Source organism: Sturnira hondurensis, unplaced genomic scaffold, assembly GCF_014824575.4.
Source record: "Sturnira hondurensis isolate 20B ecotype Veracruz unplaced genomic scaffold, ASM1482457v3 Scaffold0024400, whole genome shotgun sequence".
In the NCBI taxonomy this organism is placed as follows: Eukaryota; Metazoa; Chordata; class Mammalia; order Chiroptera; family Phyllostomidae; genus Sturnira; species Sturnira hondurensis.
In genome coordinates this window covers 185910-210481 of record NW_028097031.1, presented here as the reverse complement: position 1 = coordinate 210481, position 24572 = coordinate 185910, and the positions used below count along the sequence as shown (strand labels likewise).

The following is a 24572-nucleotide window of genomic DNA, read 5'->3' as shown; positions in this document are numbered from 1 at the left end:
TGCCCCAGGGGGCGGGAAAGTTTAAATCACTGTTTTTTGCCTGTTTTGTTGGTCCAGCTACACAGGACTGACGGACGCGTCGGACAGAACACTCCCAGTGGCCTTAGACCCCCGCGGTTGTGATTGTTTCATCGAGAAACGTCACTTGTTGGTAATTTGTTAAATTCAAGAGAAATTCCTCCAGAAGCAGTCGTGGACTGGCGTAGACGCTGCGGTCGGAGCCTTTCGGCAAGTTAAAGTTCAAGGGCCGTTGATTGGCCTCGTTTCCACGACTTTTCAGCTCGGAACTGCTGTGTGAGTTCAAAACATTGTTGGCTTGGGTGAACTTTTTCTGTAGCTAGATACTGCATTTTGAAGAACGAGGTTGCCCCGGCCGCGGGGCTCGGCTGGTTAGAACGTCCTCTGACGCCGAGGTTGCGGTTCCCCAGGTCTGAGTGCGTGCAAGAGTCAGCCGATGGATACGTACACAATTGGAACGACAAATCGAGGACTCTTTTTCTCTTTCTTTCCCCCTCCCTCCTCTCCTCTCTGTAAAATAAAAAGAAAAATGAGATTCCTATTGACGTTAAGAACAGAGTTGTGACTTAAAAAATTAATAACAGACTTGTGGCCTTTTGATCGTTAAACATACTCAGACGTAAGGTGTGCTGGGTGTTGGAAACAAACAGGAGTAAGACAGTTGTGGCTAGAAATGTGGACTGGGGCAGATTTATGATACGCCTGAAACTTTACACTTACGTTCTTGTGTAAACTTCTTATTTAAAAAGAAAAGTACCTCAATAAGCTGCTTATAAAGAAATAAAAACCTTGGCCAAAGATACTTTCCCAAGTATCTTTGTTATTACAAAATATGTTTTCCTCCTTTTTTTTAAACAGTGTTTTGTGGCCTCTTTTAAAAGATTTACTTATTTTTAGAAAGAGGGGAAAGGAGAGAGAGATACAAGAGTGTGGCCTCTCTTGGGCCCGCCTAATGGGGGGGTCCTGACCCGCAGCCCAGGCTTGTGCCCTAAACTGGGATTCGAACCTGCAACCCTTTAGTTCACAGGCCAGCGCTCAATCCACTGAGCCACACCATCCAGGGCTTCCTCCTTTGTGTATGCACCTATTTTTGCCCCCCCCCAAATAGCAAATAGCCATCATATATGTGGCTATTAATATTTATTGCACATAACCAGTATGCGAATGAATGCTGTAAAGTGGTTGGTATGGGCTAGGCTGGGCACAGCTACCTATGACAGCAGTACTGGAAATGGATGGGAGAGGGAAGGCGCTAGAGAAAGTTCCCATGGAGCTGCAGGGACTGGGAAGAGCTGATGGCCTGAAGTAGAACAGGAGGAGCCAGGCTCCTGAGAGAGACCAAATGAACAGGACTTGTTCAAGAGTGTGGAAGGAAACAGAGTCAGAAGTCAAATATTGCTAACACTGAGCTGCATTAACTCAAATTGTAAAGTCAAGAAAAGCAAGAAATTTAGATCAGCTCAGGCGCTGAATGGAGGTATGGCCGTAGACAAAAAGCAAGAATTTTAAAATATTCTTTCATTATTAAGTAAATATTTATTTCACCCCTATTATTTTCCAAGTATTGTTTTAGATGCCAGGGGTACAGTTCTGATTAGGACAAATGAAGTCTCTGCCGTGATTGCATTTATGTCCTAGAGGGAAAAGACGAGCAGTGAGTAAAAAAGTAGAATCAGTTCTGAGAGTATAGATGCCCCAAAGGAAGAGGATGATGTGGATAAAAGGTCACTGGGAGCAACTGGAATTCAGATAGGTCAATTGCAATGGTCGTGTGAGGCCTCTGAACGAGTGACTTTTGCACCAAGATCTTAATGGTGACAGAGAGCCAACATGTGACTAGGCAGTGCAGAGGTGCTGGGGTGGGAGACAGCTTGTTTTAAAAACCACAAAAAAGGCCAATGGAGCTAGTGCCATCCATGAACAGGGAGAGAGCTAAGAGACGACATTTTGAGAGGTGGGCGGGGGCGGGGGGGGGTAGATTGTGTGGCTTAGGTTTGGCTATGGTTAAGAATTTGGGTTTTATTCCAAGTGCAAGTGGCAGGTTGTGAGCCAGGGAGCAATGTCTCATTTTTATTTTAAAAGATACCTCTGGCTCCTGTAAGCGGCCTGAACAAGAGGAAAGTGAGTGTTGGAAGTGGAGTTGGGGGCTGTTGCAGGGGTCTGTTTGCTGCAAGTGTCCAAGTTCCTCAGTCGTTGAGTGTGATTTCTCTGCGGACAGGGGCGGGGGGGGTGGTGTGGGTGCAGAGCCAGCAGCTGGAAGCTCTGGAGAAGGGTCGGGTGGATTTGGAAGGTCTCTAGAGAAAGAAAATAATTAAAGTTGTGTGAATCTCCTCAGGAGAGACCCTATGGTTTAACATTTACTTATATCCTCACATAGTCCATAAACAATTGTTAGCTAATCACATGTAGCAATTACATAAATTGAAAGGGGGTAAGATTTTTTTTTTAAAGCAAGGGTGGGTATAAAACTGACATGAGTGTGTATGGTTAAGAAATGAAATGGGGACTCAGGTCAGGTCTTGAATCCTTGGTTTAAGAGAATGATGAAGAATCATTACATTAAAAACAGAGGTAGAGCAGGGTGGACAGTGCTGCCGAAAGCTGACCGGTTTGCTAGGATGAAGACTGAAGTCACTGGGCGCAGGGAGATGGGGACCATTGTGAAATGATTTCAGTGGAGAGGTGGAGGAGAAAGCTGGATTGCAGTGTAGTGAAGACTGATGGGCAGTGAGCGGATTCTGCACTTGAGAGGTGTTATCGGTAGGAAATAGGGGTAAACGGGGAAAGTGGTATCTGTGGGAATTTGGTTTTTTCTGACAGGTGAATCTTGATCACCTGAGTAGTAGAAGGAGATAATGTCCTAGAAGGAGATGCAGTGAGTGTTAGAGAGGAATCGTATTTATTGAGCTCCTACAAAGTGACATTCACAATACTAGGTACTGTCATATGTGTTCTCATTTTAATCCTCACAACAGTCCTTTACCGTCCCCATTCTATAATAGAAAACAAACAGCCTGAAGTGTTTAGCTAGTACATGGTAGACACGGATGGAGCCCAGCCCTCTAGTTCCTTTGTACCTGTATAGAAAGCATAGAAAAGAGGAAATTGGACCAAGTGAGATGAGAATGAATCTAAGACCTAAGAGATGAGTTAGCTTGCTCTGTAGTGACATGAAGATACCTCCTGAATGCCAAGCAAGGGGCAAGAATCCAGGTGTTCTTTTAGGCCTAATAGTTACTTTTGGCCTGCCTTTTGCATTGTATTACAGATGATCTCCTGGATTCTTATTGCAAAGGTGGAATTTACTTGCTATTGGAAATGAGATGTTGAACATACGATATTCTGAAATTGAACTCCAGGAGAAGTAAAGTTCCTAAAATGATAAAGGCAGTAATAAACTGGTGGGCCATCTTTGCCTTCTAGGTTCTATACCCACCCTGGAGTAAAGCCTTGGGAGTTAATCAGGGCATTCTGTTAAGGATGTTAATTTCAGATCACTTAAGTGTGTATAGTAAGATACCATATTTTTTGGACCATAAGATGCACCCAGGCTTTAGAGGAGGAAAATAGGGGGAAAAACTTTGAAGCAGAAAATGTGGTAAAGTATTTAATAGCATAAATAACATAATATTTCACCAATGTAAATCTAAACAGAACTCGACAGCTGCATTAACAACCATTATTCCAAATGGTGGGGCCGTAGTGCATCTTATATTCTGAAAAATCGGTAATCACTTTTCCTTCAACAACAGTAAAGGCAGTGGCAGTGTGTTTTACTTATGCTCTTAGAAAATGCATCAGCTTATTTTGATAGAAATTGTATATGTTAAGAGAACTATCTGTGCTCCTGTTGCCTAATTCCTCAGTCTTTGCCGTGGAAGGACATTTCATCCATCACAATAGTGATGGCGGCTGAAGTGCGCATGGTGCTTTATGAAGATGATTCAGTGCAAGTACGGTATGTCGACGGTTCCAGACTGCAGCTTTCTCCCTGTGGCTCTGAGTTTTTATTTGAAAAGGCACCTCCTGTTTCAGCACATCCTTTAGAACAACCAGAAAGAATTCGTCAAAGGACACGCTTTGTTATTAGCACTTACCGGGTAAGTGAATATGACGCAAACCCCACTCTTTAGTGCTGAAATGCTGTGGAGGTGGGAAGTAACCAGTAGGCTGGATTGCTGCCATACTAAGTGTATTCCAATAACTCTTCAAGATTATGTTTGTATCTTTTTGTAGGAACAACTACAGCGAGCCCTAGATTTTCGAAACTCTTTCGCCACTTGCCCTTTTTTATCTGAAAATATTATACCTTCTGAAAGAAAAAAGGTAATTTTTTAAAACTCAATTTTGTAAGATTTGAGGACAGGTGATTAGAATAGGTTTTTTAATATTTAGTCTTTTTCTTTATGACACTTGGAATGGACACGTTGCTATAAGGTGCATAGGCCTTTATATTTCAACTAGGGAGTTTTCATATTTTATATATCGATTGAGACACAGAAGTTGCATATTTCACTAGCCTGTCTTTTTTTCTTTGTAGCCCAGGATTATACTCAGCACTTTTCATATTGGTGACCGATTATTAGAAGTGTGAAATTTCAGAAATTATGTGGACATTTTTAGTAGCTTATGTGTAGTTGTTTGTTCATGTGTAACAGAGATATGTAATTGCTTATGGGCCTACAAATTTTATTCTTTTGCTTGTATTCTATTTTGAACTTGGAATAATAATAGTAACTGTCCTTTACTGAAGGCCAAGAACCGGGAGTGACATTAGAACATTTGATAGCACCCATATGCCTTGGGGTGCCTGCTGATCAAAGTGGGTGTCCAACCAGTCAGAAAGGTGTATTGGCTGGATACCAGCTCCTTTTCACAGGCGAAAGAACTAAATCTCAGAATTTGCCTAACTTTTTCATAGAAGTTTTCTTACTGGTCAAGTGATTTGAACCCAGTCTGTTTGACTCTGAAGCTGCCCATTGTCTACTTCCGTTGCCTATTTCTACTACTGTCACGATTTCCTGTTACATTGTCTCGTGACAAAGAAGCCATGAAAAACTGTGAGCTGAAACTTCGTCTACAAGGCTGTTGTCCCACTGTGTCTGTGGAGTAACTTTACTCATTGAAATTGGGTGTCTTGCTGCTGGTGCTGCAGGAGGACCATCAGGTAGTCTAATTTAGAAGAGAGAACCTCCCGAACCGATCATCCTTACAAACCAGCTTTGCCATCAGTGAATTCCGCCCTTAATTCTAGTGTCCTGGCATAGCAGTGAAAATTTAAGAGGTTTTCTGGACAATGGTTTTGGTAAACTTAAAGTTTTATGTAAATGGAATTTGAAACATTTAGTCGTTGGCAGGATGAACCGATGAAAAGACTGTTCTGTGACGCCTGCTGTTTTGATCTGACATGAAACTTCACGGCAGGCATTGTGACCTGTTACGAGTCAGTTTGCTGTTGGTCAGCATCCACTGACCTTCAAGTAATTCAGTTATTAAAAATGTTACTCCTTGAATCACCTGGAATTTATTTTAGTGTGTGGTGTGCCAGGTGCAGTCAGGACAGGTGCTTTAGTCCAGGTTTAGGTGCTATTCAATAATTCAGTACCATTTCTTAAATAATTCTCCCTTTTCCCCTTTGTTTTGAAAAATTTGTTATCACATGTAGCATTTTTAAGATATATTGAGTCTGTTTCCATTTTCTCTGAGTTGTTCTATCAGTGCTTTATGTGCTAATTTCATACCATTTAAGTTATGATTGCGTTTACTGTGGTACATTATAGTGCTAGTCTTCCTTTATTTGCAGTCTTTTGTTTTTAATTTTCTGTTTTAGATGATTTTATTTACTTATTTTTAGACAAAGTGGGGGGGAGAAAGAAAGGGAGAGAAACATCAATGTGCCAGAGACACAGAGATCTGTTGCCTCTCAAACACCCCCGACTGGGGACCTGGCCCACAACCCAGGCATGTGCCCGGACTGGGAATTGAACCGGCAACCTTTTGGTTCACAGGCCAGCGCTTAATCACTGAGACACACCAGCCAGAGCTATAGTTTTTTTAGAGCAGACCTTTGGGAGGGGCTCAAAATCTTTTTATCTCCAATTCACTGTACATTTTAAGCAAAAAATATGTCTAACACTAGATATAATTAGGATGTTTTTTTTCCTCTTTTCTCTCATTTTTTTGGTCAATGTGTGTGTGTTCTACCGCTCTAAAGACATATCAGATATTCTGTGGAAAATCGTATGTAGGCTGACACCTGGATCTCCTTTTTTATTCTCTCTGGGTAGTAAAACAGCCTTCAAGAGCTTTGTTACATATAAGTATCAAATGTATGGAAAATTTGGTCTGTTAACAGAAAATATTGACCATCTCCTTTCTCCCCTCGACTCAGCGTGTCTTCCTCGACATCTCAGAAGTGAGGTGGCCCAGTCTTGATACCGATGACGGCATAGCGTGGCTGCAGGGTGGCACCGTGAAAGTAGCCTCTTTAGATGGCCACGCCTACCTCTGCCTGCCCACCTCTCAGCAGGAATTTACTGTGCATTTTCTGTGTAAAGTAAGCCAGAAGCCAGACCCGTCTATAGTACTGTCAGAAAAAAATAGTCAAGCCAAGAAAGATAAACTGGTTGAAAAAGCAGGTAAAACCCTTGCATGTGGAACCTTGCCAGGACAGAGACTGGAGAATAAAGAAAATGAACTTCACTGTCAGATCATGAAATCTAAAGGACCTTCGGAGAAGGAGCGTTGTGTAAATGGAACCGAGGAGAAGGAGGCGCTGCCTCCGCCTGGCCCGAAGCACACGTGCGTGCACGCGTGGGTGGAGCAGCGCTGGTCTGTGGCCTCCTGCCCAGAGGAGTGGAAGTACCCTCTGTCTCTAGCACTTCGTTTTCATCATAAAGTGCGCAGTTCGTCCGGAACTGATGTAACCGTCACCCAGGATGCAACTCTAACTCCTGGTGTTTCAGAGGGAAGAGGAAAAGAGGTTTCTGTTCTTCCCAGGGCCCTGTCACTCAGCTGTCCTGTGCCACACCTGCACAGGTAATGGCTTAATTGCTCACTTGGCATAAAGCTTTTGTCAGAACCAGTCTTCCTAAGGGTAATTTTTCTTTCTAATTATCTGGTACCATTTATAAGGAGAGTTCATTCAGTTGATCCAAAATTTTGTTTAAAACTGCTAGTACATCATTTCCCTAGCATGTGTGTTGATCGTTTCTTAACTCTGCGTCCATGGAACGAATGTTTAGGGAAGGCCACCTGTGCACCAGATGCTTCCTTAAGCACAGAGACAGCGATGACTAAGACACAGTCCCTGCTTTCTAGGAGCTTATGGTCTAGCGAGGGACACTGTCACTGAAAAGATTATTTATCTTTTAATTTTTAAATGTATTGATTTTAGAGAGAGGGGGAGAGAAACATCAATTTCATGCCTTCATTGGTTAATTCTTGCATATCCCTGACAGAGGATCGAACCCACAACCTTGGTGCATCAGGACTACACTCTAACCAACTGAGCTGCCCAGGCCAGGCTGGAACGATTGTTAGTGGGGAAGGGATGGCCCAGGGACTTGCACAGCACTCTGTGGGCACGTCCACTGCCACTGGGCGGAGCCTGTTCCCCGGATTGTTGGCAGACAGCACTGAGAAGTTTATGGTGGTTGGTTCTTTCTGTCATACTTGGTCTCACAGGCCATCCCTGTCTTTGGTTGACTGCAAATGTGTCCTTTTGATGAAGGGGTAACGTGGAAAGGCTTTGGGATGGCTAGGTATAAACCTTTTACCTCCACTACGAGGTGAAGAACCTGATGGTGCTAGACTTGTAATGTGAACTCTGTGTGAGCGGTGCAGTGATAAAGATAAGAGCTAACCCCAAGCACTCACTGTGTGCTAGGTATGGTTGTACTTTTCCTGTTTCCTCCCTGTAATAAGGCAATGGGGTGATAAGTACTATCTATCTATCATCACCCCATTTTGTGGAGGAATTTAAGAAACAAATGTTAAACAACCAGAGCAAAGTCACATAGCTAGTACTTGCAAAATTGGAATTTGATCCGAGGTAGTCTTTTGAATACATATTTGTTATTTAAACACAATGTGCATCAAAAGAGATTAATGCTTCTAAATAATTTTTCAATAACTCGCCACTGCCTGTAGATTGAAATTCATCATCCTTAAATATGGCTTAATAGGCCTTCACCGCCTGGTTCCTTCCTGTATCTGTGATCCCCGACCCTCTTGCTGAACTGGACTTCCGGCAGGCCCTGGAAAGCCTGCTCAGGCTTCTTTTGCCACCGCACCTGCTCTTTCTTCTGCCAGGAATACGCTGCTAACTTACGTTCACGTCCAGGTCTCTGTGAGCCTTACTTCCCGAGAGTGGTTGTCTCCAAGTCCGGAGACTGGATGGGGTTCTTACACAGTGCTGTAGCATTCAGAGATTCCCCTTTCTGCACGCTCAGTATTTACCCTCTAGCATCACAGCGGCCATGTTTGCTTTTCTGGGTGTTATATCCCCAGTGTATGTACAGTGCCTGGCCCACCATAGAGACCAGGAGTATTTTAAGTATTCGTTGTTTGGATCCCAAATTTTAAAGGTTAGTAAAACAGTTAATTTATGCAATCATGCTGAGATTCAATAAAGAGATCATTGAAAATGCATGAAAAACCGGCTCATTTTAAAATATAATTAATATACTTTCATACTCATTTTTACTTTTTTTGATCTAATGAATTAAGCAAGAAATAACTCTTGTTACAGCAGCACTATTTTGTTGACTTCTCCAGATAATTGTGTTGAGTAACCCGAAACCATAACTTGTATTTGATCCTGCACAGGTGGAGTTTTTGTGATTCACTCTCACCGGGACAGTCTGATGAAGAAGAACATCCCTATCCTGAACTAGTGAGAGTGGTGTGGTACAAGGGTATTACGTACAGGTGAGGCGCCTGTGTTGGAGTTGGAGCCATTCAGTGACGTCACAGGAGCCAGGACTAGGCTTGCAGATAAACTACAAGAGGATACACTTTTGTGGGGGCCACCATGCTCCTGTGTTTGGTCCTGAGATTTAAGGTCACAAAAATTATATTAGGGAAACGGGTCTTGTTACTAATTCACATTAACCATATTTGCAAGATTTTTGTGACACCTCCAGAGGCAGGGATTAGTTTTGCCAGTGAATGCAGTACACACGTCATCTGTTTAGGACACCCCCGTCCAAGCGTGGGGGATCTAGCTGTCTGAATTAGTCCCAGAAGAAGATTGCCTGGTGAGTGTGGCGTGAGAGAGGTTAGATAGCTTAGGGGAGATTTCAGCCTGCATTCACGCAGCAGATACTCACTGAGTGGCTGCTTTGTGCCTGCACTATTCCATTGAGTTACCCCTCCCGCTCTGGTGACTGGAGCACTAGTGCTGGCCCGCTCTGGAGGTTCACGTCTGTAAAGAATGCTCAAGAGTACTGCAAAGTGTTTATTCTGGGGCTCTCTTTTTCCTGCACGAGGACCCACTTGCTTCTGACAACACATTCCTCATATATGTTTCAGTAAAGTTGACTTGGCTTAAGTTTTTATGCCTCCCATGACTTTTCACCTGTCAGGTATTAATTTTACTAGTTCACTATTAAGGGGGGATCTTATTTTCAGGTTCTGGAGTTGTTGTATTTAGCTCCTAGGCAATGAGCATTGCTTTGGTGACTGTTACGTACCAGCCACTCTGATGTGGGGCTCCCAGGATGAGGAGACAAGCTGCTTCACTTCCAGAAGCAGAGCTTAGTTAACTGAAGTAGGTACATCAACCAGTTCTCTGTGTGTTATTTATTCTTTTGCAAAAAAATTCATTTAGCTGGCTGGTGGTGCAGAATATGAAATTACCCATTTGCTAGTTAGGTAAAAATTCATCTTTGTTTTTGTTTTTGTTTGATAATCAACTTGATGCATGTTTTCATCTCAATTAGAAAAACATTTTTAAATGATTATTTCTTTTCCGTAGACTTACCCATAAAAATGTGAACTCAATAGAGATTTATCCTGGAGATGGATCTGTTTTCAAATCAGAAGGAGCTTATTTTGGGAACTTTTTTACATATTACTCCACCCAGGAAGGATCAGAAGAGGTGAGGTGACAATGGAGTCTCAACTCAAGATTTTTGGTATATAACTGTTTCCAAATAATTGTGGGTCTATGTGGGATATTTGATCTTTACATAACATAGCTCGCTACTACTTATCTAAACAATTCACATAACCTACTGCCAGCGTTGGCACAATAATTATTAATCACCTTGTTCTCACTGTGTTCTCATGTGTTCTAATGTGGATATTTTATTAATAATTCTTGTCCCCAATCTGACACTTGACATCACCCTTTTACAGGGCTCACATAGTGTAACATGGCTTTGCTTTGCAGGATGGAACATAATAAACGCGTTTTCTCGCCCTATTACAGAAGAGTATTTAAGTGATAAGATTATCAGAAGTGCTAGGGAGAAGAGTTAAAAACAGAGCAGGTTTTTTCTTTTTAACTATGGAAACTTGCAAACAAATACAAAGGTAGAAAGACAAATGCAACAGACCTTCATGTACCCATCACCCAAATTGTTTCATCTGTACTTCCCACTGCCCCCTTGACTCCCTATTTAACTTTACATAAATCCCAAGTGTTTCGTTCATAAATATTTTAGTGTATACTGGAACAGATTCCCTTCTGGGGTCTATTTATAGGAGAGTACTCACTTTCAATAAGTATTAATTGAACACTCTTAGGCAGGTGGTCTTCGCTGGATGAAGAGGAAGATTTCCTGGCTTGGAGGGTTCACAGTCTAGTGGTTAGATTGGCAAACAAGCAAATGAAATGAAAGTGTGGCCAGTAATGTGGGGGGGGTGGGGCAGGGGGGCGCGTTACATGAGGCAGCCGAGTAAACAGGCAGGTAAGAGTGGGTAAGCATATGTACACTGCTGACTGCTGTGCACCAGGAGTTCACAGAACTACAAGATGAGTACAGTACGTCTTCCTGGAGCTTCCGTTTTACTCAAAGGCATCAGGAGGAGGGGATGATCATTTTTATAACAAAACAAACATGGATTAGAAGCATGAGCTTTTGGGGTAAAACACAAAACTTTCAAACAAGTTGTGCCTTTGTGGTGGAATTTTCACACTTGCACTATCCTCTGTCTACTTGAGTGAAAAGATGATAAACAGTTGGCTCTCTTTTGGGGATAAAGTTGTTTGTGCCTTACTTTCACCCATACTCCAAAATAAATTCTGGATGGATTTAAGGGCTAAATGTAAGAAACCAAACCTTTATATAATTGTTAGAAAGTAGAGGAGAAAGGTGTTAATAATCTCAATGTAGGAGAGGCCTTCTTAAGTACAATACAGAAAAAACAGAAGCCATAAAAATTTGGCAAGTTTGAAATTTTCAAGCTTACATTAAATTTTAAATAATGTCTATAAAATTAGATAAAGCAAAAAAAATGCAAAGGCATGGAAAAAATACATTATAAACTAATGATAATCCTCTCCTCATGGTTACAATAATAGCAAAGGCAATGTATATAAACCATAATACTTGAAAACATGTTCAACTTTACTCTTGTTTCAGGGAAATGAAAATAATTTTAAGATTTTTCACTCATCAGCTTGTCAAAAACTTAAAAGGTGGAGACTGTGTACTGCCAGCAAGGGGGTAGGAAATGGGGTGCTTTCATTGCTGGAGTGTGAATTGGTTCAGCCATCATGGAGGCCACTTTGATAATGTCATATAAAATTGCCCAGAAATGCTTCCGTGAATGAATCCTAGAAGAATATTGGCACATACATACAAAGAAGCATGGCCAAGAATGTCAGTTGTGTCATTGTTTGTACAGCAAAAAATAAAGCAACCTACATGTTCATCAGTAGAGAAATGATGCGGTAAGCTTTAGTGATCAGGTTAGGGGAATGCTGTGCAGGAGTTTAAAAGAATAAGGAGAATGTAGGTGCATAAGGAGATATTGAAAGCTCTCCAAGACACTGTTGAGTGAAAAAAAGAAAACCGTATTAACATGTACAGTGGTATTCTTTACATTAAAAAAAAGCCCCAAACCTATATAATACCGTATTACTGTGTGTGTGTACACACACACACACATGTAAATGCACAGGGAAGGATCTGGGCAGATATACACTGAAGTGATTACTTTCAGAGAGGAGTCTGAAATTTTGTGGGGGTGGGGATCAGGAGGGACTTAAATCTTATACACATATTTCGAACTAGCTCTTTTCTTTTTCAGGGTAGTCAGGGGAGAAGCCCAGTGAGGATTCTGATAGCCAAGTCCATGGCCCAGGATAAAAGGGCAGCGATTATTGTTTAAGCACCTACTGTCACTGAATTCTGGCAGTGAAGTATGGGCTGTGCTGTCTTGTGTTTCACAACAGGTCTCTACTACTTCTCAGCCCTCAAGCCTGTTTCCTTACCTAAAAATAGGCGTCTAGCACATAACTATTCAGTAAACATTAGCTGTTGCTGTTGTAATGATTACAAACTTAGCTTTGAACCCTGTGGAATTAACCCAAGAAGAAACCAGGAAGTCAGAAGAGAAGGCTGGAGGGAGAGTCCTGGGAAACACTAGCAGTAGAGAGTTTGAGAAAGAGGAAATTCAGAAGCAATCATTTTTTTAATTCAAACTAAATAATATTGTCTTCCATAAACTGTAGCAATACTTATTCCATTAATAAAATATAACAAAATGGTTCATGAAATTAAAATGATTTTTTGCTGTTTAGTTTTTTGTTTATGAGTCTAAAGGGAAAAGCTTATGTGATGTTTCCTAATATGTAGAAAAATTAGTTTGTAACCATGTTAATTTAATTATAGCCTAGGTTTAAATTGGACAGTAAGTTATAGGCCACGAGAATATAAGTTTTGAATAGGTAGGAAAAATGGAAAAGTATCATAAAATACTTTTAAACATACAGTTTTATGGCCTTTAAGTTAAGATAACTGCTTGCTTTGTTCCTATATAAACACACATTTCAAGAAAAATAACTAAGTAATAATGGCCAATATTTATTATTAATGATATTTTTCATCTTAAACTAATTTTCAGAGAGAAGAGAAAATGTATTCAGTAAATAACCTTCCTCCAGATAGACCAGGAAGTCTGTTCTCCGTGCGTTCTCTAATCAAACAGGCAACCAGGTAAGTTCTGATAACCTTGGTACCTTTTCTGGCCGTTAGGATGAAATTAAGAATTGGTAGTACAATGGAAACATATGTATCTGGTAAAAATCTGTTTTCTGGTCTCATCATTTATAAAACAAGGTAATCACTGTATCGTTAAAAGACTAATTCCGTCTTTGAAATATAAAGTGAACTGTGGAGAAATACTTACATGTGGTGAGCAAGTGCTGCTAAGAAATAGGTGACTTCTCATCAATTTGGCATCATTATTACTTCTTGGAATTAAGTTGAGGATTAGATGATACATTTAAAATTTTCATACTTTATTATCTTCAGAGTGATAAAGATTTCTAATGTGTGCTGAAGATGAAGTATAGATTGGTTCATACGGGTTTTTTTTATTCTAATTAATTAATCTGTAGCACTCAGGAGAATGAAAAGGTAATGTTAGGTTAAATTATTTATTTTTATAAACTACGTCTAAGCCAGTTCCAAGTAGATTTGAAGGAGCAGATCCGTAATTTGATTTCCTAGAAACAGTCAGTTTATATCCCGCCACTCTAGCCTATGCTAAACCTTTCAGACACTGTCAATCTTTCCCTCCTAAAAAGAATTTGCACCTGCAAATTGGAGTCATTTCGTTACTAAAAATTAGAGGAATATCTTTAAGTACAAAAGATTAGCACAAAGGGACAGTAGTGGTGCTTCTAAGGGCTTGGGGATTTGTGGAAGGAAATAGGTCTGGACGTATTTCAGTGGAAATGAACTACTTGCCTGAGATGTCGTATGGCAGTGGTTTTCAACCCGTGTGCCACAAGAATTTTGAAACATACAAGGCCCTGGCCAGGCCGCTCAGTTGGTTGGAGAGAGTTGTCCTGATTAGCCAGGGTTGCGGGTTCCATCCCTGGTCAGGACACAGAAGAGTCAACCAATGAACGCATCAATAAGCAGAACAACAAAGTCAAGGTTTCTCTCTCACCGCACCGCCCCCTGCTTCTTCTCTCTCTCTCAAATTAATAAATGAAAAACAAAGAATTTTTAAAACACATAATACCTGAATATAGTCAGGGGCACTGACCTCTCTTCCCTTAGACTGACAAACCAAAAAATAACAACAGCCAACACAACGATAGCCATCTGCTGTGAATGAATCAAAATAATACCTATTTTTTGTCAGGCAAAAAATATATTTTTTGGTGTGCTGAAGAATTTTATTAGTTTATGCGTGCCACAAGAGGAAAAAAGGATGAAACTAGCTGCTGTATGGCATTGAGAATGTTTTGCTACAATTTGAAAATGCTATTATTTGCAAGTGTTGAAATCGTGTTTTTCCAATTCACAGGATTCTCCAGCATTGTGCCAAGATGAGGCTTTCTCTAAGCCATAACTATTGTATATGCTGCTGGAAAATGGTATCTTAAAATTATTTCAAAAGCAAGATATTTTGAATTGTTCTTATTGTTCATATAGATACTAAGTCCTACTTTCATCTGAGTTGTACGGGAAACTCTTTGTAACATTAGCATTGATTTATTCAGAAAAATATCCACTTAATAGATAAACACTGCAAAATGATGCTTTTATGTTACATTTTTATTGTATATAGTACGTTTTTTCCTTCTTTTAAAGGAACAGGAAGGCCATGGGAATTGATGGGATTTGTATATTTTTATGGCCTTTAAGTTCAGATAACTGCTTGCTCTGTTCCTATGTAACAATTATAAACCTTAGTATTACAGTCTTCTACTCTTTTCATATTGTAAAAGTATATTCTTTAATGCTCACTTGGAGGAAGTAATTTCAGACTTCAATTTCTATATTTTACTAATTTGGTTATGCTGCTGTAATTTTTGTCTGTGTCTTATGTAAAGTCCAGAGCAGAACAGCGACTTTCCCAAGATACTGGAGCTTAATTTCCTTGTAATAGACTGTTTGGGGCATTCACTTCTGGAAAAGTTATAACATATAAGGATTCTACAATATTGAACTTCTGTATAAGAATCTGAAAGTTGCCTCAGAGTTTATTAGTCATTTAAATCTTATCAATGGGTAACTCTACTTCCTGCTGTGTTTACTTACCTGGTTTAGGTCCCTGGGACAAATGATAGCAATATACTGCCTTTGCTTTTGAGAGAATCATTCATACCCAGTGTGGGAAGATTTCTTGCATATTCTGATGACAAAGTACACGTTATCTTTTTAGATGGCGTTACTCTAACCCTAAATTGGAATTTTGGCTCTTTTATCGAAAAGAATCAGGTGAGCATCCTTCAGACTGAAATCTATTTTGTATTTCTTATAATCTGTGGAAATACTTTGGTGCCTTATTTTTTTGTTTTTTTTGTTATATCTCAATTTACTTTTTGAAGTATAAAATCTGTCAAGAGGCTTTACTGATCTCATTGGAATTCCTAGCAAAAATCAGACAGGTGTGGCAAACAATCATTTTTATAAAGGTGACTCTTGGAGGGAAAGACTAGTATTTTTGTTCTTTTGGTAATTATTTACATAACAGTGGTAGTTTAATCATCATATCTCATATAACTTTTAAAGTAGGCACAATACTTTTTTTATGATTTATATACTTTTTAAAATTGTTAAGTTATAAAAGTGTTTTCTTTGGGTTCTCCCCCGCCCCCCAACCCGTTTCGAATGATAAAACTTACCTTTCCTTCTTGCTTCTTAAGGTAAATCAAGGGCTCAGCTTCGGCTGGTGTAAGTTAAGTTTTCCTGATGGACACGAGCAGTTAATTCAGATTGAACACTCTGGACCATATGAAAGGTACTGAAAGGCAATTTTAAAAAATTACTTTTGCGTTAGTAAAAAACCTTTACTTTTAATTGACAGGAAAGGTAGAAACTATATTTGCATGTTATATTTTTATTAGTTTTTACATGTGGATGTGAATGAAGTCATTTCACAACTTTCACAGCTCACAGTTACATTGGCATCTGGCATAATAACTGCAGAGATCAGGCCGGCTTTAATCACTTCCGTTTGTACTCAAGCGATTTTTCCAAGTGAGCGTTAGATGTAACAGGTCTGCTGTGGAGGTTGTAGTGAGGTATGTTAACCAATTAACACCCTAACCAATTTGAAATAAGGTTTGCAACTGCAAATAACTACCCCTCTGTAAATTTCTATAAAGTAGAAAAAAATAAATTACCTGATTATTCTTTTTTTAAAGATTTTATTTATTTATCTTTAGAGGGGAAGGGAAGGAGAAAAGGAGAGAAATATCAATGTATGGTTGCCTCTTGTGAGTCCCCTGCTGGAAACTGGCCTGCAACCCAGGCATGCGCCCTGACTGGGAATCGCACCGCAATCGTGTGGTTCGCAGGTCCGAGCTCAATCCACTGAGCTACACCAGCCTGATTATTCTACCTGATTATTCTTAAAATGAAGATTCTCCAAAGCAGCTTCTTATGAATGTGCTTTTTTGTTTGTTTACATAATTTGTTATCATCATTGTACTTGCGATGTTTTTGACATTTTAGTGATTTTCCTTTGAGAATGTTCGCAAAAGAATTGTTTTTTATCTCGAATTTATTATTCCCTTGGGATTTACTGCATTTTGGTCTAACTGCTCCAATACTCATCGCTAGTTTGAATAGTTTGCCTCAAAAAGATAGTATCTTTAGCAAACATTGCTATTTGCTTTTAGCCAGTTACTTCAGAACAATCATTTTATTAAACTTGAATTTGTTTTGCATATTCAGTGAATTATTTATATATATATGTGTGTGTGTGTGTGTATACATACATATACACACATATGCATTCATGGGTATCTTCTAGTTTAAATTGTAAAAAGCAAATGCTCACTTAGTCTTATGTGTAAATACATTTACATAATAAAGTTTAATATTATTTTTTCTTTGAAAAACTAAAAGGAGAATTTAGACATTTGAAATTGAACTTTGAATGCAATCCAAATATCCCCTTTTTTTCTGACTCTTAAATCTCATCTTTATTAATCATGAATGTGAGTAAATAATTTTCTCCTTGATAAATATTTCCAATGAAGTAAATGCCTTACTTTACATATTCTCTTTATCCTTCTCCCCAAATTATATTAATTTTTAATCATTTTGAGTGTTTTTATAAATATTATACAAGTATTTCTTTAATGTATTCAATCTAGGTATATGTCAGCGGTAATAGCATGGTGCAGAAAACTGACCCAGACTAGTCAGAGAGAGACGCTCATAAATCCTTCATTTTCTGTTCCTGAAGAAAATTGGTATTTATATATCATTTAAATTTTTAAATTGTTGTTCAAGCACAGTTGTCTCCACTTTCCCCCACCACTCTCCCCTGCGCTACCCACCTCCACCTTCCACCCTCAATCCTGCCCCCCTTTGGTTTTGTCCTTGAGTCGTTTGCTTGTTCCTTGACGACCCTTCCTCTTCTTTTCCCCATCATTCCTCTCCCCTCCCCTCTGATCACTGTCAGTTTGGTCTGTATTTCCATGTCTCGGGTTCTATTTTGCTTGCCTGTTTGTTTTGTTGATTAGGTTCCACTTACATGTGAGATCATATAGTATTTGTCTTTTACCACCTGGTTTATTTCACGTAGCATAATGCTTTCCAGTTCCATCCATGCTGTTGCGAAGGGTAGGAGCTCCTTCTTTCTTTCTGCTGCGTGGTATTCTATCACGTAAATGTACCATAGTTTTCTGATTCATTCATTTACTGATGGGCACCTAGGTTTCTTCCAGCACTTGGCTATTGTAAATTGTGCTGCTATGAACATTGGGTGCACAGGTTCTTTTGAGTTTGTGTTTCAGGATTCTTAGGGTATAATCCCAGCAGTGGAATTGCCAGGTCAAAAGGCAGTTCCATTTCTAATTTCTTGAGGAAATTCCATACTGCTTTTCACAGTGGCTGCACTAGTCTGCATTCCCACCAACAGTGCACTAGGTTTCCCTTTTCTCCACATCCCCTCCAGCACTGTTTATTTTATCTATTTATGACGGCCATTCTGACCAGTGTGAAGTGGTACCTCACTTCGCATTAAAACCAAATGTGGTTTTAATTTGCATCTCTGTGATGGCTAGTGACGCTGGGCATCCTTTCATATGCCTATGGGGCCTCTGTGTGTCCTCCTTGGAGAAGTGTCTGTTCAGGCCCTTTGCTCATTTCTTAATTGGATTGTTTGTCTTCCTGGAGTGGAATCATGTGCATTCTTTATACATTTTGGAATCACACCCTTATCCAAGGTGTAATTGGCAAATATATTTTCCCATACATTTGGTTGGTTCCCTATTCATTTTGCTGATGTTTTGTTTAGCTATGCAGAAGCTTTTTATTTTGGTGAAGTCCCATTTATTTATTTCCTTTATGTCCCATGCTTATTTCCTTTAATCTGTACAAGGAGCCAACTACTACTCAAAAATTAAAATGTCAAATGGTAAACTCCACGACTTTTTTCCTAAGAATACCTTTTCTTAAATATATTTAACTACATTTTTGATAGCTTAGGATTAAAAATAATTTATCTTTAATCAGATATATAATTTTTATAGTTCATCATCTTATATATCATCTGGAGGTCAGAAAACTACACTGAAAACATCATGTCAAAAAGCAACTCTTTCAATTCATCCTCAAAATTTTATGGAAAAATTTAAAGGAGGTTTTTTAAAAAAAAAATCTCTAGTAATATTAAGGGAAATAAATGTTGTCTACATAATAAGCTTTCAGAAAAAATAGATTTTTAGTGCCTTCCCCAAGTTAACTGGCAAGTCAACAAATAAGACAAGCGTTTTAGTCCCTCTTGTGTGCCTTTTGGTGTGTAGGACATTGGCATCGCGCCCAGAGAAATATTTGGGAAAGTAAGACATTTTAGGGAGGAAGTAAGGACAGAGGAAAAAGTGGATGTTTTGGAATGTGGAGATGGAGAGAAGATAGTTTTTATGGAGCAGGTGCTATCTGTTAGGTATAGTGGGAGTTTGAATGGATTTCACTAAGGGAATTCAGACTGGATGGAATTACAAGGAAAAAATCCTGTTTTTTCAAATGGAAAAAATGACAGGAAGAAAGGTCATTAGGAAGGTTAGTATCCCTGAGCACATAATCTGAATACACTGGAAAAGAAGGATACCAGGAACAATTTAGGAAGCTTTAAAGTAGGTTGTAAGGTGCTTAGCATAGTGTGGTGAAAAAATGTAAACATTAGCCTGATTCTTACCACTTTTTTTCTGAGGTTACTTAGATAGAGGCACACACCAGCAGATACTGTTTGATTGCCTCTGCTATTATAAGGATTCAGCTTTCCCTATTCGTCATTCTTCCACTACAGCCAGTTTGGGAGCAGAAAAGTTGTCTAAGTAACTAGCAAAACATATAGTTGGGAAGGAAGGGAAATAGTACATAGCTATAAAATTGTCAGTTCATCATCACTCAGCTCGAACAGTTTGTAAGCAGCTGGCCTTTTTACATGAAGGCTTTGAAGAGGATAACTGTCCAGACACATAAAAAAGTGAGGGACCGGAGGTGAAGATTGGTGATGGCAGCGATGAGTAGAAACAGTGAGGAGCCTCGGAGAGCCAAAGGAATTGGAGAGGAGTAGGGGAGGGGGACCACTTGCATTAGCCCCATTCCCTTTGCAAAAAGCCCTAAGACATCTCCCACTGTACATTGTTTTCTTGTCAGAAGTAGGCCGAGGAAAGAGAAGAAGAGACTGTATAATAAATAGCTACCTAAATGGTCCTTCAGTATTTTTTCCCAACTCACCTTCTGTTATTAGCCTACTGATTCAACTTTTTAAAAAATATATTTTATTGATTATGCTATTCCAGTTGTCCCATTTCCCCCTTCATTCCCCTCCACCCTGTACACCCCCTCCCACCCACATTCCCCCCTTTTGTTCATGTCCATGTGTCATAAATTCTTTAGCTTCTACATTTCCCATACTATCCTTGCCCTCCCCTTGTCTATTTTCTACCTACTGTCTATGCTACTTATTCTCTGTACCTTCTCCCCCTCTCTCCTCCCACTCCCCTGTTGCTAACCCTCCATGTGATCTCCATTTCTGTGCTTCTGTTCCTGTTCTAGTTGTTTGCTTGTTTGCTTTTGTTTTAGGGGTGGTTGTTAATAACTGTGAGTTTGCTATCCTTTCACTGTTCATATTTTTTATCTTCTTTTTCTTACATAAGTCCCTTGAACATTTCATATAATAAGGGCCTGGTGATGATGAACTCCTTGAACTTGACCTTATCTGAGAAGCACTTTATCTGCCCTTCCATTCTAAACGAAAGCTTTGCTGGATAGAGCAATCTTGGGTGTAGGTCCTTGCCTTTCAGGACTTGGAATACTTCTTTCCAGCCCCTTCTTGCCTGCAAGGTCTCTTTTGAGAAATCCGCTGACAGTCTGATGGGAAGTCCTTTGTAGGTGACTGTCCCCTTATCTTGCTGCTTCTAGGATTCTCTCCTTCATTTTCATCTTGGCTAATGTAATTATGATGTGCCTTGGTGTATTCTTCCTTGGGTCCACCTTCTTTGGAATTCTCTGAGCTTCCTGGACTTCCTAGAAGTCTATTTTATTTACCAGACTGGGGAAGTTCTCCTTTATTATTTGTTCATATCACCTTTCCACTTGTTGCTGTTCCTCTTCCCCTTCTGATACCCCTATAATTTGGATGTTGGAACTTTAAAGATGTCCTGGAGGTTCCTAAGACTCTCCTCATTTTTTTAAATTCTTTTTTTCTTCATTCTTTTCTGTTTGGTTGTTTCTTTCTTCTGGTCTACTCCATTGATTTGAGTCTCAGTTTTCTTCCCATCACTATTGGTTCCCTGTGCATTTTCCTTCATTTCACTTAGTGTAGCCTTCATTTTTTCCTCTAATTTGCAACCAAAATTAGCCAATTCTATGAGTATCCTGATCACCAGTATTTTCAACTGTGCATCTGATAGGTTGGCTATCTCTTAAATGTATTGCCTTTGGGGCTTTGATTTGTTTTTCTGTTTGAGCCATTCTGGGGGGGTGGGGTCTGGTCACTCCTTTTATGTAGTGATGGGCGAAGCCTTAGGTGTTCACCAGGGCAGGGCAACCCAGTCCCTGGGTTGTGATGCTGTTTGTGGGGGCAGGGTCAGAGAGGGAACAGTGGTGCTTGCTTCGCTCTTTCTCGATTTCAGTCCCTTCTGCTGCTTCCCACCAGCAAATTGGGCCCTTGCTGTGCTGGTTCCCTGGTGGGTGGGTTTGTGTACGTTCTAGGACCCTGTGGGTTTCTCCAATGAACTCTCCTGTGCGGCTGGGAGTCTCTCTCAGCGCCTCAACCCCACAGGTGTTTTCAATCAGTGCTTTTAGGCTTTATTTCCCGTCACTGGGGCCCTGGGTTGCGCAGTCTGTCTTGCTGCCCATTTTCACCTGGTTTGTCTGCATGCGACTGTGTGACCACAGTCGGTCAACTGCCTTGTGGGCCTCACTGTGTCTGCTCGTTGCCACCCCATGCCCTGGTCTGCCAGCTGTCGCCTTTGCTCCTGGGGTCTGCCAACCACCATCCTCGAGCCTGGGCCGTCCAGTCACCGCTTTTTCCTGCCCCAACCCCTCTCCACTGGCCGCCGACTCTTCCCCTCTTACCGGTCTGGATGAATGGTTGTCAGACTTCCATACAGTTCAGTTTTCTGTCAGTTCTGGATGCTTTTTTTTCTAAATTTTTGTTGTCCTCAATTTTGGTTGTGCGAGGAGGGACAGTGTGTCTACCTATACCTCCATCTTGGCCAAAAGTCTGGTTCAACTTCTTAATAGGGATGCTAGTCTAAAAATAATATAGGAGATGTTTGGTAAGTTGATTCATTATATGAGCAACAGAACTAAAGGTAGTTTGTCTCGTTGTTTATGGCCAGAAAAAAATGTCTCTGTTTAAAAAAAATAGGTATTTTGAAGTGATGAAAAATCAGCAGGGCTGATTTTTATTAGTTATTCCAAGTTATTGGAAGTTACTGGAAGTTATTCCAGAGCTATTCCAAGTCTTTATCATAAATGCTTCACATGATGAAAGATCTCTCATGGTCCATAGGCTGGAGGTCAGGGAGGGAGTGTAAGCCGACAAGGAGGTACCTGTGGTCCACTGTAGGAAAGCCAGTGGAGAAGTCGCCTATCCTCTTAGGAACCCTCGAGAAGACCTTTCCACTGACTTGAATAAAGAGGTGTTTTAAACATTAATGCCCTCCTTAATTTTGCAGAGAGCTAGTTGAGTCACATTATTTTCTAGTTGTATTCCGCTGCTCATATTTCATTGTAGCTTGATGAGGAAAAAGAGAGAACACACAAGCAAGAGGTTCTGCTGGAACTGCCTTCTACGCCGTACCAGTTGCCCCCAAATCTGTTTCTGTGGAAAATGGTGAGGGCTAATGTTCATAATGCTAATCCTACAAGTCAAGGAGAAGAGAATGTCTAGTATACTGTGGTTAAGAAAACAGTGAAATGACAAGGTAGTCTATTCCAGAAGGAATGTAATAGAAACGGTTATGTTTTATGACCTAGTTCAACTGGCTAAAAACCCTCCAAAACCATCCATCCCCTGAACTCCATATAAATGAAGTCTTGCTGTATGTGTACAATACAGGAGAATAAGAAAAGATCCGTACTACTGAGACAGTCTAGGCATTAAGGAAATAAAATAGTTCAAGAAAAGACATTACAAATAGGTATAGGATTGATTGAAATAATATAGGAATTCAAGGAAGGAGAAATCACTTACTTTACAAAAGTGATGGGATTTTAGTAGGTTTTTGAAATTCAAGTATACTTTCAGGAAATAGAGGGTGTGCTTGGTTAAGTCTAAGAAGTTATAGCAGGAAGGCCCATTACCTTCAAATATCAATACTTGATTAAAAATCCCTGGAGGTGGGTACTTTTATTCACTTGGCTTACTCATTAAAAACACTCAATAGATTTATCAGCTGAGTCAAGTTGACTTTTTGATAGATAAAGCCAATATAAAAGAACTCTTAGGTTTTTCTAAAATTCTAACCTTTATGAAAAAACTCAAGTATGTTTATTTAAAATATTGTGGATGAAATGAGACAACTAACATGAACTTACTTTTTTCCCCCTACAGGTGTGTGGCTTCTGAACTTGAAAAGATACAGAAGTTTAACTGTATCCTTTAAATATAATGTATTGTCCTGCATAATTACTTCCTTTCCATTCAGGCTTAATTCATGACTGTAGTTTATGTTAATCCACATGTATATTGTGGAGCTTCATTGAATATTTAAGATACTCAAGATGTATCTTGTCTGTGGAAAGTATGTCTTACAGATTTTTGCATGTGTATCAGGGATATTGACCTGTAATTTTCTTTTCTTGTAGTGCCTTTGTCTGGTCATGGTTGTCAGAGTAACGCTGGCCTTATACAATGAGTTTGAAAGTGTTCCCTCCCCTGATTGGTACTTATTCTTCCTTGAATGTTTGGTAGAATTCACTAGTGAAACTATCTGGCCCTGGGCTCTAGTTTGTTGGGAGGTTTTGATTACCGTTTCAATCTCCTTACTAGCATTCGGTCTGTTCAGATTTTCTATCCATGATTCAGTCTTCATAGGTTGCCTGTTTTTAGGAATTTATCTATTTTTTTCTAGATTGTCCAATTCGTTGGTGCGTGATTGTTCATAGTAGTTCCTTATGCTCCTTTATATTATGTGCTATCAGTTGCAATTTCTCCATTTATTTCTATTGTAATTTTAATTGAGTCCTCTCACTGTTTTCCTCTGTAAATGTAGCTAAAGGTTTACTGAGATTTTAATTCTTTTATTTCTCTCCTATCATCAAACCTTCATCCAAACACACACATATATATGCTTTCCTTGACCTCTCTCTCATACTCTAGTTTCATCTATAAAGGATAGACTTGGTAAGTTTTGAAGTGCTAAGAGATCTTCCTCCCAATGGAAAAATCATACTTTAATATGAAGGTCAGGCTTCCTGAAATTAAAAATACTTGTATAGTGAAAAAAATGTGGACAAAAATCTCCTTAACCAAGCAACTTAGCATTATTGGAGAACAGTGATGTCCTAAGTCAGATGTCTAACAAGAAGAATGAACAGTCTTCTGAATATAAACCAGAACACTCAGGAACCTTGCTAGAAGTTAATGAAAAGACAGTATCAGTAGCACTGAAAAAAATCTCTGAAGTTATTCAGGATATTGACTGTCTTCTATCAAACTCTAAAAACTGAAATGGGATTATTATAATATATTACTAAATCTTAAGGATGTTGTGTCAAGTGACTAGTATAAAATTACTAGAGAGCCATGGGATTGTATATAGGACATCTGTACAATAATTACATGAGAAGTGACATTAAGCTTTGTAACCTGTAAATTTAAAATATACATTATAAAATACCTTATTAATAAAGGACTATTTTGAAATTTTGAACTATTTTTTATTTCAG

At 39.5% G+C, this 24572-nt stretch overlaps 1 protein-coding gene across 1 annotated transcript; it reads left to right on the top strand.

Moving 5' to 3' along the window:
• CUNH5orf34 (chromosome unknown C5orf34 homolog) lies at positions 1-24500 on the top strand. Its single transcript, XM_037038527.1, has 13 exons — positions 1-294; positions 3885-4118; positions 4255-4344; positions 6410-7056; positions 8848-8949; positions 9998-10121; positions 13096-13187; positions 14512-14581; positions 15258-15428; positions 15857-15951; positions 17315-17413; positions 23236-23276; positions 24166-24500. Exons 2-13 carry the CDS (start codon positions 3924-3926, stop codon positions 24351-24353), a joined length of 1914 nt encoding a protein of 637 aa, XP_036894422.1. The 5' UTR covers positions 1-294; positions 3885-3923; the 3' UTR covers positions 24354-24500.
• The last annotated feature ends 72 nt before the right edge of the window (positions 24501-24572 follow it).

Coding starts and splice junctions, on each gene's coding strand:
- CUNH5orf34 (XM_037038527.1), top strand. CDS start 3,924: ATGGCGGCTGAAGTGCGCATGGTGCTTTATGAAGATGATTCAGTGCAA. Junction 4,345..6,409: donor TACCTTCTGAAAGAAAAAAG/GTAATTTTTTAA, acceptor CCCTCGACTCAG/CGTGTCTTCCTCGACATCTC. Junction 15,952..17,314: donor CACTCTGGACCATATGAAAG/GTACTGAAAGGC, acceptor TATTCAATCTAG/GTATATGTCAGCGGTAATAG.